Raw genomic sequence first — 15722 nt, forward strand, 5'->3', positions numbered from 1 at the left:
ATTACATGCAAAGCAAGATAGTTCAAGTCGTGATTTGTCATAATTGTGGTGATTATGGCTTACAGCTCATGAAAACCCCAAATCCACAATCTCAGAAAATTAGAATATTGTGAAAAGGTGCAATATTCTAGGCTCAAAGTGTCCCACTCTAATCAGCCAATTAAGCCACAACACCTGCAAAGCGTTCCTGAGCATTTAAATGGTCTCTGTGTCTGGTTCAGTAGGAATCACAATTGTGGGTAAGACTGCTGACCGTTGTGCAGAAAACCATCATTGATACCCTCCACAAAGGAGGAAAAGCCTCAAAAGGTAATTGCAAAAAAAGTTGGATGTTCCCAAAGTGCTGTATCAAAGCACATTAATAGAAAGTTATGTGGAAGGGAAAAAGGTGCACAAGCAGCAGGGATGACCGCAGCCTGGAGAGAATTGTCAGGAAAAGGCCATTCAAAAGTGTTTGGGACTTTTACAAGGAGTGGACTTAGGCCGCATACACATGGTCGGTCCAAACCGATGAAAACGGCCTGAAGTCCAGTTTCATCGGTCCAAACCGACCGTGTGTACGGCCCATTGGTCCGTTGTCCTTCGGTCAAAAATTTTAGAACTTGCTTTAAAATCTAACCGATGGACCGCTGCCCGTTAGGTCCAAACCGATGGTTGGTACACAAAAGCATAGGTTCAAAACCCGCGCATGCTCAGAATCAAGTCGACGCAATCTTGGAAGCATTGAACTTCGTTTTTTTTCAGCACGTCGTGTGTTTTACGTCACCGCGTTATGACCCGATCGGTTTTTGAACTGATGGTGTGTACGCACATCAGACCACTTCAGCGGTGAACCGATGAAAATGGTCCTTCGGACCATTCTCATTGGTTTGGATCGACCGTGTGTACGCGGCCTGAGGCTGGAGTCAGTGCATCAAGAGCCACCACACACAGACGGATCCTGGACATGGGCTTCAAATGTTGTATTCCTCTTGTTAAGCTACTCCTGAACAACAAACAATGTCAGAAGTGTCTGACCTGGGCTAAAGAAAAACAGACCTGGTCTGTTTCTCAGTGGTCCAAAGTCCTCTTTTCTGATGAGAGCAAATTTTGCATCTCATTTGGAAACCAAGGACCCAGAGTATGAAGGAAGAATGGAGAGGCGCACACTGCAAGATTCTTGAAGTCCAGTGTGAAGTTTCCACAGTCTGTGTTGATTTGGGGAGCCATGTCATCAGCTGGTGTTGGTCTACTGTGCTTCATTAGGTCCAGGGTCAATGCAGCCATCTACCAGGAGATTTTGGAGCACTTGCTTCCTTCCGCAGACAAGCTCTATGGGAATGCCGACTTCATTTTCCAGCAGGACTTGGCACCTGCCCACACTGCCAAAAGCACCAAAACCTGGTTCAATGGGATTACTCTGCTTGATTGGCCAGCAAACTCGCCTGACCTGAACCCCATAGAGAATCTATGGGGCATTGCCAAGAGAATGATGAGAGACATGAGACCGAACAATGCAGAAGAGCTGAAGGCTGCTATTGAAGCATCCTGGTCTTCCATAACACCTCAGCAGTGCCACAGGCTGATAGCTTCCATGTCACGCCGCATTGAGGCAGTAATTGCTGCTAAAGGGGCCCAAACCAAGTACTCAGTACATATGCATGCTTATACTTTTCAGAGGTCCGATATTGTTCTATGTACAATCTTTGTTTTATTGATTGTATGTAATATTCAAATTTTCTGAGATTGTGGAGTTGGGGTTTTCATGAGCTGTAAGCCATAATCATCACAATTATTACAAATCACGGCTTGAACTATTTTGCTTTGCAGGTAATGAGTCTATCTCATATATTAGTTTCACCTTTTAAGTTGCATTAGTGAAATAAATAATTTCAGAACTTTGTCCACTTTTATTGTGACCTATAAATTGTACAACTCAATTGATAAACTAAAATCTTTTAGGAGGACCAAGTAAAAATAAACGAAAATAATGTGGTTGCATAAGTGTGCACACCCTCTTATAACTGCGGATGTAGCTGTGTTCAGAATTAAGCAATCACATTCAAACTCATGATAAATGAGAGTCTGTACACACCTGACATCATTTAAAGTGCCTCTGATTAACCCCAGCTGTTCTAGTAGGTCTATCTTGACATTTTATTAGTCTCATCCTCCAGCAAAAGCCATGGTCCATAGAGAGCTTCCAAAGCATCACAGAGATCTCATTGTTAAGAGATCAGTCAGGAAAAGGGTACAAACGAATTTCCAAGGCATTAGATATACCATGAAACACAGTGAAGACTGTCATCATCAAATGGATAAAATATGGCACAACAGTGACATTACCAAGAACTGGACATCCCTCCAAAATGGATGAAAAGACTAGAAGAAAACTGGTCAGGTAGGCTGCCAAGAGGCCTACAGCAACAATAAAGGAGCTGCAGAAATATCTGGCAAGTACCGGCTGTGTGGTACATGTGACAACAATTTCCCATATTCTTAATATGTCTGGGCTATAGGGTAGAGTGGCAAGATAAAAGCATTTTCTTACAAAGAAAAACATCCAAGCCAGGCTAAATCTTGCAAAAACACATCTGACGTCTCCCAAAAGCATGTGGGAAAATGTGTTATGGTCTGATGAAACCAAGGTTGAACTTTTTGGTCATAATTCCAAAAAATATGTTTGGCGCAAGAACAACACTGCACATCACCCAAAGATTACCATGCCCACAGTGAAGCATGGTGGCGGCAGAATAATTTTTAACTACTTTGGGGCTGTTTTTCTTCAGCTGGAACAGGGGCCTTAGTCAAAGTAGAGGAAATTATGAACAGTTATAAATACCATTCAATATTTGCACAAGACCTTCAGGCTTCTGCAATAAAGCCGAACATGAAGAGGAACTTCATCTTTCAGCATGGCAACAACCCAAAGCATACATCCCAATCAGCAAAGGGATGGCTTCACCAGAAGAAGATTAAAGTTTTGGAATGGCCCAGCCAGAGCCCAGACCTGATTCCTGAAAAGGGCTGTGCATAGACAGATTTGAAGTGTTTTTGCAAATATGAGTGCTGTAATAAAATAAATAGGTGCTTCAACAAAGCATTGGTTTAAGGGAATGCACACTTATGCAACCATTTTACATTTTTTTACTACCCTCCGCCTAAAAGATTTCAGTTTGTTTTTTAATTGTGTTGTACAGTTTATAGGTCACATTAAAAGTGGAAGAAGTTCTGAAATTATTTATCTTTGTCTCATTTTTTTACATCACAGAAACCTGACATTTTAACAGGGGTGTGTAGACTTTTTTTATATCCACTGTATATATATGCTAAGGTTATCTTAGGTAAATTTTGGCTTCTCCTATAAACTTACAGAAAGAACCACCCTTTCCCTGCTGTTTATATCTTTGAATCTGATTATATCTTTGAATCTGATTATTTCAACATTCTATTGACCCTGCTTATGTGTTTTTCATTGTTTGATCAATTTGGGTTTTGTGACCAGCTTTGTTTAAATATAGCTAAATAGTCAGATTTGAAAAAAATACACTTGTCCGTCAAGATATTTTTTTTTTAAATGATACTCTCTATATGGTATAGCGTACTGTCCTTGCTACACAAAATCTACGCATCATTGTCCGAGCATTGTTGGTGTTGTGCCAGTGATGAAGAAACTCTCCTACACATACACTGTCTGTACCATCATTTTGACAGTTTCAGACACAACTCCAAACTTTACCCTTGTCCAATACTTGTTGCATCACTCCTCCTTCCCCAAAAACATTATATGAAATCACTGTCCATGCATATTATCACTGCAGCAAGGCTGTACATACTAGTACTTTGGAATTCTGTACAGACCCCAAGCTTAAAAGAATGGTTCCAGAAACTGAAGAACATTGCAGAACTGGAGAGATCTCGTACATATATAGAAGTATGGGTTACACCAATACACCCAACCCTGGACCTGTTGGATCCATTATAAATCTCCTGAAGTATAAATATATCATGATCTCTGGACCTAGTACAGTCTGACCAATGATCTGAAAGTTATCTGACAATATACTTTTTTTTTTTTTTTAAAGAAAATTACAAAATAACGGCAATATACTTAATGATTAGGTTTGTGGGGGTGACAAGACAAGGACCCTCCATCTATCTTATGAGTCCCCCTCACTGGACAAGCCACCGAAACCTCCCATCTCAATTAGACAGACCTCTTCTTTGCTGACCCCACTGTCCCCAATGCCTTTACCCCCCAACTCCCCCATCTATACCCCTCTCTTTCCCTCCACCACAACTTTTTTTCCCTTCCTCTCTCTTTTATCCCTCCCCTTTATACACTTCTGAAAGCTTTCCACACAAATGAGGTATCCCTCTTCATTAACCCTCTTTATGTATCCTCCATATATTTAATCTTCCCCACCTACATCAAGCACTGTGACATGTCTTCTGAGTCCTGGTACAGTGGTAGGAGATAGTCCCATGCTGCAAGACTCCTTTTGAAATAGTTGAGAAGGTGCTACTAGGCTTGTTACGTAGGTAACATTTTTGCCTGTAATTCATCTATACATCTCTATATTTATATATTATGGTAATTTTATCAGTTGTCTTCCTTAATATACTTTTTTTATGTACTACGTAGGAAAACATTTAATTCAAAATGTTTTTCAACCTGCAGTTGTGGAAATACAAGAAGACAGAAAAATCCTTAGTGTGGTCATTTATCTTCAAAGGCAGTGTGATAACTACTTGGTTAAAAATTCCACACTCTTATTGTTACAAATAATATCAATAATAATTAATAAGGGAAGGCTGTTGGAGAGTGGGTAGGAATGTGGATACCCTAGCCTGCTATGGCCACAGCCACAAGAGAGCACTAGGCACTTAAAATTATGTTTGTGTGACCCAACCAGGGTACTAGGTTGCTTATGTTAAGATATTTATTAATTTCCATCAAATATTCTGATGTTGGCAATGGCAACCCCTATAGTGTTTCAAGAAAAATAAATGTTGAACGCCGCTTTTGGAAAGATTTTCTCCTTGACAGTCATGATGTTGATCAGGAGTCCTGACTACACCCTTACTTGACTGCACACTGACTTTCTTGATCTGAATTCTTTTTTTTCTAGTTAGACTCATAGGGGCAGATCCACAAAAGAATTACACCGGCGTATCTATTGATACTCCGCGTAATTTTAAAGTTCCCGAGTCGTATCTTTGTTTTGTATCTACAAAACAAGATACGACTGCATCTGGGATCGATCCAACAGGCGTACGTCTTAGAACGCCGTCGGATCGTAGATGCATTGTATGTCCGGCCGGCGCATTTTTTTACGTCGTTTGCGTTCGGCTTTTTCCGGCGTATAGTTAAAGCTGCTATTATGAGGCGTACTCAATGTTAAGTATGGCCGTCGTTCCTGCGTCGAATTTTGAATTTTTTAAGTTGTTTACGTAAGTCATTCGCGTAAGCTACACTACGCCGCCGTAACTTACGGCGCAAATTCTTTGAGGATTCCAACAAAAAAAAAGTAAGTTACCGTGGCGTAGTATATCTTAGATACGCTACGCCCGACGCAAATATGCGCCGATGTACGTGGATCTGCCCCATAGTGTTGAAGCCACAGACAGCCATTGGCAGTGGCAGCCTACATATTTCTGTCATGACAGGTTTCCTTTGATAGGGCTGTTATAAGTTTATAGATACTCTAGGACTCTAGCCCATCCTCGTCACCAGCCTCCTTTGCTTACAGGGGTGTAGGAACCCTTACAAATCTGGGGGGGACAGCATTTTTACTCGCCAGGTATATTCTTATTCAGTAAACTGGGAGTTGTTTATAACGTGTATGTTATTTTGAAGTAGGTGTTCGGAAGCTGAATGCGCCAACATTTTTCAGCGTAATCAGCAGCAGGGGCGTACCTAGAGCATTTGGCACCCGGGGCGACTCCTATATCTGGCACCCCCCACAACTTTAAAATGTAAAAACACCCCACTGTGCCCCCTGCATACCTCTGCACCCTTCAGTCTCTCTGTTACTACTGTGTAACCCCTCTCCACAACTGGACCCCTTTACATTACACAGCCCCTGCACCTTTGGACCCCTTTACATTATTAAACCCTCTGGACCCATTTACATTACTAAACCCTCTGGACCCCTTTACATTACACAGCACCCAGCACCTCTGGACCCCTTTACATTACAAAACCCCCTGCACCTCCTGGACCCCTTTCCATTACACAGCACCCTGCAGCTCTGGACCCCTTTACATTACACAGCACCCTGCACCTCTGGACCCCTTTACATTACAAAACCCTCTGGACCCCTTTACATTACACAGCACCATGCACCTCCTGGACCCCTTTACATTACACAGCACCCTGCACCTTCTGGACCCCCTTACATTACACAGCACCCTGCACCTCCTGGACCCCTTTATATTACACAGCACCCTGCAACTCTGGAGTCCTTTACATTAAACAGCACCCTGCACCTCCTGGACCCCTTTATATTACACAGCACCCTGCAACTCTGGAGTCCTTTACATTACTAAACCCTCTGGACCCATTTACATTACTAAACCCTCTGGGCCCCTTTACATTACACAGCACCCTGCATCACTGGACCCCTTTACATTACACAGCACCCTGAATCTCTGGACCCCTTTACATTACACAGCACCCTGAATCTCTGGATCCCTTTACATTATACAGCACTCTGCACCTCCTGGACCCCTTTACATTACACAGCACCCTGCACCTTCTGGACCCCCTTACATTACACAGCACCTTGCACCTTCTGGACCCCCTTACATTACACAGCACCCTGCACCTCCTGGACCCCTTTATATTACACAGCACCCTGAATCTCTGGACCCCCTTACATTACACAGCACCCTGAAATCTTTGGGTTCACACGTGTGTCCTGGAGTTTGTTGCAGTGTTGGGGTATACGCAGTTTTTCTGCATTGTATCCCCATTTTTAGCTGCAGTGCCACAGACTTCTATTAGCTTGTGTAATTTTACTGTGTTTTCTGAAAGCTCACCAAAGACGCAGTAAAGAGGACATTTAGTGCGCTTTCAGAAAATGTTGCAAAAATGTGTAACCCAATAGAAGTCTGTGGGACTGTAGTGAAAATTGAAGTAAATGCAGGAAAACTGTGTATACACTGGCACTGCAACTGAACCGCAGTGCATCAGTGTGATCCCACTTGAGTGCTGGTTCATATATATGCGATGCAGGAATCAGTGCGATTCCTGCATTGCATGTTGCTGGTCGGCCTTTTACGCTGTCCTTTGCAAACTGCTACGGGTGTCAATATAAATTAATGACACCCCCAGATCGGTTGGCAGATCACAGTGAGAACTGTGAAATGGTGCAGGAATCGGATCCGATTCCAGCGCAGACCAAAAAAAGGTTTTGGTGCAAATGCGATTTCAGCCATACAGTTTGTATGGCTGAATTCGCATCGCACAGACATCGCATGTGATATGCACAGAAATGCAGTGCGAATCACATGCAATGTCTATGATCATGCTAGTGAAAAGCCTAGCTAAAAGGAACATGATGTGGCCGCCTATCAGCATAGAGTTAATGACAGGCTCTGCTAGAGAACAACAGAGGAAAGAGGGGGGAGTGAAGGATTTGGGGGAGAGAGAGGGCAGAGTCTGGACACAGTTACAGTGCTGATAACTCACTTTATGTTCCCAGGATGATCATGTCTCACAATAGTTCAGTCGGTGGCTCTTTAGCTGTCGGCTACTTGTTTAAGTGTTCCCGCCCACACGTTCCTTTCAGACACAGCTGAGCACGGGCTGCACGGAGCATGGAAGACACAGAGGGGAGGAGGCAGAGCTGATGCAGACTCTTCCATTCCTGTAGGGGGGGGGGAGCTGTACTCACTGAGCTGTTAGAATTTAACAGAGAGTGAGGTGCACAGTAGTGTGTCAGTCTGCCTGAGCTCTCCCTGCGCTCTCAGCATATCACATCGCCGCTGCACTACCAAGCCCGCTCTCACTGTTTCATACAGGGGAGGATGGGGGAGCCGCCTGACACCCCTCTAAATGTGTGGCACCTGGTGCGGTCCGTCCCTAAGTTAGTACGCCTCTGATCAGGAGGGCTCCAAGTCCTCCTAACCTGGGGGGGATTTTATCATACCTGTCCCCCCCACATTATTTCCTGGGGGGGATGCGTCCCCCCCGGTTCCTACGCCCATGTTTGCTTACCATATGCCTAATGAGTACCGACTCATTCGGCCACCCACAGGCAATTGCATAACCTTGAAAATGTCTTTTTTGTTTAGGACTAGGACTTAAAATGTTTTCCTCTTCCATTTTTCTTGTGTATTTCAGCCTAGTCCATCTACCTCAAGTCTGAGTTCTACACATTCTGCCTCCCCCAATGTTACAAGTTCTGCTCCATCAAGTGCAAGAGGTATTGCATGTTTCATACGTTTTACAAAAGCCTTGTTTTTGCTATGTCATTTTATACTTATAAATATACCCATTTAGGCACACACCCACTGACAATATTTGAGACTATTTAATACTGTATTACCAATACAATCTCTATAGATTTCCTAAACCAGTAAAGCGAACATTTCCTATAAGCTCCCAATAGCTTGCTTACAAGAACACACATCTGAAGAATACCTTATTGTATCTATATTGTTTTGATTGCTTTGTTTTCTGTTTTTAGCTTCCCCACTGTTGTCTGACAAACACAAGCATTCCAGAGAAAATGCCTGCCTGTCCCCAAGAGAGAGACCCTGCAGTGCCATATTTCCTATCCCTGCTGAACCTCCCCAGGTAGTCAGATTTAAAGCAAACTGTCAATGTGTGCTTTAGCAGATAAAGCTTGATTAAAAATTGTTGTCTTTTAGTACACGTAGTATTTTTAATAAAGGTATGCTGAATATTTAATCGATAACTGGCAAGCAATAAAAATATGCACTTTTATTCTCACAAAACCATGTTTTAGCTGAAATACATCAATGTATGCATTATGAAAGACTTATAACAGAGGCTTTTGCAATCTGCCTTGAGTAAAAGATCATTATTTTTCTAATGCATCAGTATTCTGTTCTTATTAAGTAGTTAATCTTTGAAGAAATATCCACTAGCTAGGTTTTAATAATACCATCCTGGTTTCCATTCTTTAGATGATGTTGCTTGGTAACCTGAATCTGAGAGTAGATAAAGCTAAGAAATGTATTTATTTTAATCATTAAAATTATACACACTATGACTGGTACTGTACACTCTACTCACATTAGGAAAATACATATGTCTGCTTTGCAGAAGTACATGGCCTTCAGTCTGATATCTTGTTATTTTCTAGTCTTTCTTTCTTCTCTTTCTTATTCATGTTGATATTTCTCAAAGTGCATGTGGGAATGCATGTTCTAATAATCCATAATGCTGTAAATAAATCCCTTTCACACATAAAAACATCAGTCTGACATTCAGACATCAAAAAGTACTCATTGCAATAAAAAGATAAATATATATATCATTTCCATATTGATCCACAGAACAAAAACCAAGACATGTCAATTCTTTTTTAGAACATGCATAGTTGTACAATATACACATACATACAACTCTGTTATTTATTTTCTAGAGAGTGTTATTTAATCACATTGGAGAAAATACCTTGCCTCGGAGTGACCCAAATCTTTCTGCGCCAGATAAAGGTATGTTAACATTCAGAAAAACAACTTGTATGTCATTCAGCACTCAGCAATTCTGTCTTTGTAGAAATATACGCATCTTATGAAAAGAGCTTTTTTTCATATATGTAAAATCAATTATTTTCATGACAGCAATATATAGGATTGTAATCAGTGACATAAAATGTGCAAGAAATGATCATGATAAATAAAATATACAGACTATGTCTAACATCCAAGTGTAATGTAACCTGTAGGGTAAGTGGTCAATGTCAGACCCCAATGTATGATTGCAGCGTCGTACAGTTTAGCTGCTCCGTCAAATCTTCTTAGAACTTTCGACAGACACCATAAGCCTTCAATGACAGATTCGACGTTTGTATGTTTTTCGATGCTTTGTCGAATCTTCATCGTTCATGTTGAATTGTCAAGTTAATTCTAGCCATTTTACTGCTCCTCTTTGGTTACAATCAGCCAATAACATTCATCATCATCATCATTATTTTTATTTTACTTTCCCCATCCAATTCCAGCAGCAATCTTTTCTCTCTATGTCGACTGTTTTCTCTCTATAATGTTGAATCTTTTCTCTCTATAATGTCGAATCTTTCCTCTGTATGTAGAATAATCTTGGACTAATAGAGTTAAGGCTAGGCACAATGGACCACAGGTTCGATAGACACAGATTGTTATTGTCAGCGTCAAGTCGAATCTCCAATCTATATCGACGTTGTTGCAACGAAAATAAAGCATTTGTTTATGTCGGATCTTTCGGTTTTCGTATTCTGCGCGTTCATTTTCGTTTGTTAAAACGATAGCGAAAATACCTGAGGAAAATGCATTTGGACAAAAACAAATGCACATGTCTATTAGAACGTGTACATAAAATTGTCACTTGGGTCCCTTCCCTCATATTATTAGAAAAGGCCTCTGTGAGCCATGTGAAATAAGATAGATGGAAGTTGCTATTTTAGTACAAAATAATCTTAATTGCTGATCATTAAAGCTTGTAATTCAAGTTCTGAATAAAGAAACTGACATACGATAAAGAGCAGACGGTGTATTTGGCACAGGCAATGATATTCCTTGAGGTAAATCATGTTTAATTGGATACTTTGACGCATGTGTTTTAGTTAATACTAAAATGTAATAATTGCTTGCTTGTATAAATTGGCCCTCAGTTATAAACTAAGATGAAGAGATATACTATTTATTAGGAAACATCATAAGTTTTATTTTCAAATGGTAAGTGTAAAATCCATGAACTTGGGGTTCTTGTAGACATTCTTATCGGTAATTAAAAAGTTTAAATAAGTATGTCCTCATCCTGCTTACCAGTTTCTTGTGGAAGACAGATGTTGATTGATTAAAGTATGACAATAAAATCCCAGAGATGTCAACTTAAACTACTTTATCAGGAAAATATGTTTTCTTTTCTGTTTAGTGCTGATCACCGTGATGCAATAATTCAATAATGTAAATGACTTGTATTGTAATTAGTCCAATTCCTTCACTCATAAAGGAAACATTTTATTTCCTGTTTTGCAGGCATACCTGTACTGTATGGAAAGTTTAAATGTTCAATCGTTTTCTTCAATTATTTTGTAGTTTTGGATAGCGTGGAAAGGGATTGGATCAACTGTCAATTTTTATTGCTGTTTGTGCCCCGTTAAGAAAATTCACACGCTGATAGGGGGTGGATAATTTGCACATACAGATCAGTGTCTGGCAACTGCATCCATTTTAAGCTGCATTATAAAGCATTGCTGATTATTTATTCACTTTAATGGTATCCTTATGTACCCATACACTTGTGTATAGTAAGTTGTCCAACATCACTGAGGTTACACTTAGCATGTATGACTGATGCAACGTACACACGATCGGTTCATCCGATGAAAACAGACCGATGGATTTTTTCATCAGATATCCGATGAAGCTGACTTTCATCAGTCTTGCCATCAGTTAAAAATCCATTTGTGTCAGAACGCGGTGACGTAAAACACTACAACGTGCTGAGAAAAATGAAGTTCAATGCTTCCGAGCATGCGTCGACTTGATTCTGAGCATGAGTGGATTTTTAACCGATGGACTTGCCCACAGACGATCATTTTTTTCTATCGGTTTTTTAACCATCAGATAATTTTAAAGGTTCTAAGTATTTTCACCAATGGGGAAAAAAAAAACGATGGGGCCCACACACGATCGGTTCGTCCGATGAAAACGGTCCATCGGACCGTTTTCATCAGACAAACCGATCGTGTGTACCGGGCATTCTTTTCGGTATATGTCTGTTTGCAGGTATGGTAAATGGAGGCTGCATACTGCAACAGAGCATAGTTCAATATTACAAAGTAATTTACAAAGTCACAGTTTATGTAGTCATAACATGTACTGCTCTCCTGCCAAAACTTTTAGAACATTTCTTCACAATGAGATGTGAAGGGCTGCTGTCTTGTTCTGTATAGAATAACACATTCAGGTCTGACTTTCAATATCCACAGTTAAATTCAAGGTTGTTTATGTCAATTCTGCTCCTATTTTACAGCAGTGAATACCACCCCGAGCAGTTGGAGCTTGGACAGCGGGAAAGAAGCCAAAAATATGTCAGAGTGTGGAAGGCTTATAACTCCTCCTGTGCCGCCCAGGCCCACTCAGGCTGGTAAGTCCGATTTGTGTAAAAGGCTCAGCATTCAGGTTTATTCAGATTCATTCCAAGCCAACTTCATGCACTGTGGTTTTATCGGCTTTTGTTTAGAAGACTTAATTGAGTTAAAGCTTGCAATGAGACATTTATCGCCTATGACCAAATGTAATGCCTCACAGTAACATAAAGAGAAAAAGTTTACATATGCTTAGCTCTTCAGTGCATTACTTCATTGGAAATATGTACTTAGAACATTTTAGGCTAAAAATTAGGCTACTTCAAATGTTGTACTTGTTCTGGCCATAAAAGTATCTCTTACAACTTGTCCATGACCAAGTGTTTACAAGGAAAACCATGTTGAGAAAATATGGATGCTAGTTACCTGGCTGTCATACTGTTTTTTTGTTTTTTTTTAACCTTCTGAGGCAATGACCAGTGACAAGTAGGCAGGTGAAAAGTTCTAACGTCCCTCTGCCTCCTATGCTCTGTGTCTGTTCCAAGTCATTGACGCAAAGTCTTCAGGCCAAAGAATGGGCACAACAGACAGAAAATCCTAATATTTTCAGGAGGTTAATAATGTCAGGTCATATTTTCACAGCAAAGGTTTTCTTTTAAAGGGGGTTATACCAAGAATTAACTACTTTTATTTATCATCATATTGTTGATCTTAATGTCAAATTAGACTTTTATTGGCACAACAGCCTTTTTTTAAACTGATAGAATGGAAGTCTTTCCAGTGCTAATCTAAGCATAGGTCTCTACAAAAGACGTGCAAATCACCATGATCCTTGCGTTGTGCTTGTAGGACAAGGTGTATTTAACCTGAATCTTTCTGCATGGTTTATTAATATTAATTAGACTAGTATATTAGGGAGAGTGTCACCTCTTTCCATTAAAGAATCTGTTTTATATCCAATAAGTTAATGCCAAGATGCGATTTCCTGGGAATAAAGTTTTTTTAATGGTATATTGTTGTTTATTGGCACCTCAGACTAAGGTTTTTCAAATGGATATAATGGAAATCCTTGCAGTGCTATTTTTTGGCATAGATACGTTTCCGAAAAAGACTTGAAAATCATCATGATTCTTGCATTGTGATTGTAGAATAAGATGTGTTTGACCTGTATCCTCTCCACTCTTATTTCTTTAAATATAAAACGGAATAGTATATTAAGGAGATGATTGCATCTTTACCATGTCAGTATCTGTTTTATACCAAAATGATATAGTATATTCTGACAGAATTTTATGCAAAAGCCAATATTAAATGTGTTTACATTACTAAAGATTCTGCTATGATATATCCTAACTCTCTGATTTTAATTTTAGCTTCTCCAGCTAGAAATGTGGCTGCTATATCTCCTTGTATGATGGGGAGGTCTCCAGTAAAGGTAAACCGTGTGTGTGTGTGTGTGGCACTGTAGCGAATACCATGCATATGAAAAAAATTGAATGGTTGCTATGGATGATTTCTACAGTACAAAAAGATAGCAGTCATCCCAATTTATAACTAGCCTTTGCAGTAAGGTACACACAGAAAAGCAATACATAACACATACAAACATTTCCCAGCACACTTACCAGCTAGGCTGGCAAGAGAAAACAAAAAACAAACAAATTGACCCTGTCTAACAATTCACATTTAAAACTGAACTTTTAGTTGCACACATGCGCAAATATATGTGGAAGCTCCAGTGCCTACATAAAGGCTCCTCTGTGCACTGCGGCTCTAACCATTTTTAGGAGTCTCCAGGTTGCAGCATATATAGCAGTGGATAGATGAAGGGCAGGTTTTTCTAGAAGGAGCCCGCTTCTCCTAAAAGGCAAAGAGACACATTAGATGCCCAGAAAGAGCACAAAGCAACTGAAAGCATCCAATGTATCCTCACTCCACATCCAGGAAACAAGCTATACAAAAAGATGGCAACCACCCCAATTTAAACCCAGCCTTTGCAGTAAGGTGCACATTGCACACTTACCAGCTAGCCTGCAAAAAAACAAATTTGCCCTTTAACAATTCACATTAAAATTATTTTAAATTTCTTAAGCAAACAAAAAACGACCACACATCATACACATTGAAATACAGTAATTCCTGAAAAATTTGGTTTTACAATTCTACAGTAAGGCCCGGATTCACAGACGACTTACGCCGTCGTATCTATTGATACGCGGCAAAAGTTCTGAGATGCGCCGTCGTATCTATGCGCCCTATTTAGGGAACAAGATACGCCTGAATTTTGCCAAGATACGACCGACGTAAGTCTCGTACGCCGTCGTATCTTGGGTGCATATTTACGCTGGCCGCTAGGGGCGCTTCTGTAGATTTACGCGTCGAATATGCAAATGACCTAGATACCCCGATTTACGAACGTACTTGCGCCCATGGATTTAGCTACGCCGTTTACGTAAGGCTTACGTCCGGCGTAAATTTACCCCTTATAAAGCAGGGGTAAGTCATGTTAAGGTATGGATGTCGGAAACGTCGGAACAGCATCGTATTTTACGTTTGCGTAAGTTGTACGTGAATGGGGCTGGGTGTAGGTTACGTTCACGTCGAAAGCATTGAGCCGACGTATCTTAGGGAGTATTTGCAACGTAATTCAGAGCATGCGCGCGAATGCGCCGTTCGATTGGCCATGCATTTACATGGGGTCACGCTTCATTATAATACAACAGGCCCACTGCCTTGCTACTTTGAAATACGCGGGCTTACGCCGGCCCATTTACGTTACGCCGGCGTACATATGGGAGCAAGTGCTTTGTGAATACAGTACTTGCCTCTCTACGTTATGTCGCCGATCTCTGTGAATCCGGGCCTAGTCTAAAGGCTGTTATACACAGGCTGAAAACTGGCGGTTCAGGAACCAGTGGAATTTCGCTCTCTGTGTACCGCCGTCTGTTCAACAGAAGCCAGTTTAACAACCGGCATGTGTCAAACAGTCATCTTGGAAAACCAGCATTTAATCTGACTTCAGCACTGATCTGTGTATTCTGACAGGGGGGGGGGGGGGGTCCAATGTTTGTGCTGGGAGCATGGAGTTATTACCGAGAGCTGTGCGTCTTGTTCTAAAGAAAGCCAAGAGAACCATACTGTGAAGATCTGCCCCATTGTTGTTTCTCCTCTTTAAAGAAATAAAGATATATTGTATTGTATCTTTTGCACTTTGCTAGAGGAGAAACCTGTTAAAAAATAAAATAAAAATAAATGTGGTAAAACCATGATCGTCATGAGTGGAAGAATTTATTTTACGGGTTTTATTTTGTGGTGGGTCATGGTAATTACATAAAAACATACAGCTACATTTTTTAAATAATTTTTTTTACTATTTTGGTTCAGTTTTTCTTTGATAATAAAATAAATTCAAGAGATAGCCATTAACATTATCCTCAAAATTAAACCCTAATTTGTACTGGAAAAAACAAG

At 40.5% G+C, this 15722-nt stretch overlaps 1 protein-coding gene across 2 annotated transcripts in view; it reads left to right on the plus strand.

Moving 5' to 3' along the window:
* The window catches only part of DOCK4 (dedicator of cytokinesis 4), a 407978-nt gene that overhangs the window by 376438 nt on the left and 15818 nt on the right, over window positions 1-15722 (plus strand). For both annotated transcript variants that reach the window (XM_040343815.1, XM_040343816.1), the window contains 5 exons: window positions 8330-8411; window positions 8676-8785; window positions 9600-9672; window positions 12197-12310; window positions 13625-13686. In XM_040343815.1, the coding sequence (XP_040199749.1) occupies window positions 8330-8411; window positions 8676-8785; window positions 9600-9672; window positions 12197-12310; window positions 13625-13686 (441 nt within the window). The remainder of the gene's footprint in view (window positions 1-8329; window positions 8412-8675; window positions 8786-9599; window positions 9673-12196; window positions 12311-13624; window positions 13687-15722) is intronic.

The sequence above is a fragment of the Rana temporaria genome, chromosome 3 (assembly GCF_905171775.1).
Source record: "Rana temporaria chromosome 3, aRanTem1.1, whole genome shotgun sequence".
Lineage (NCBI taxonomy): Eukaryota > Metazoa > Chordata > Amphibia > Anura > Ranidae > Rana > Rana temporaria.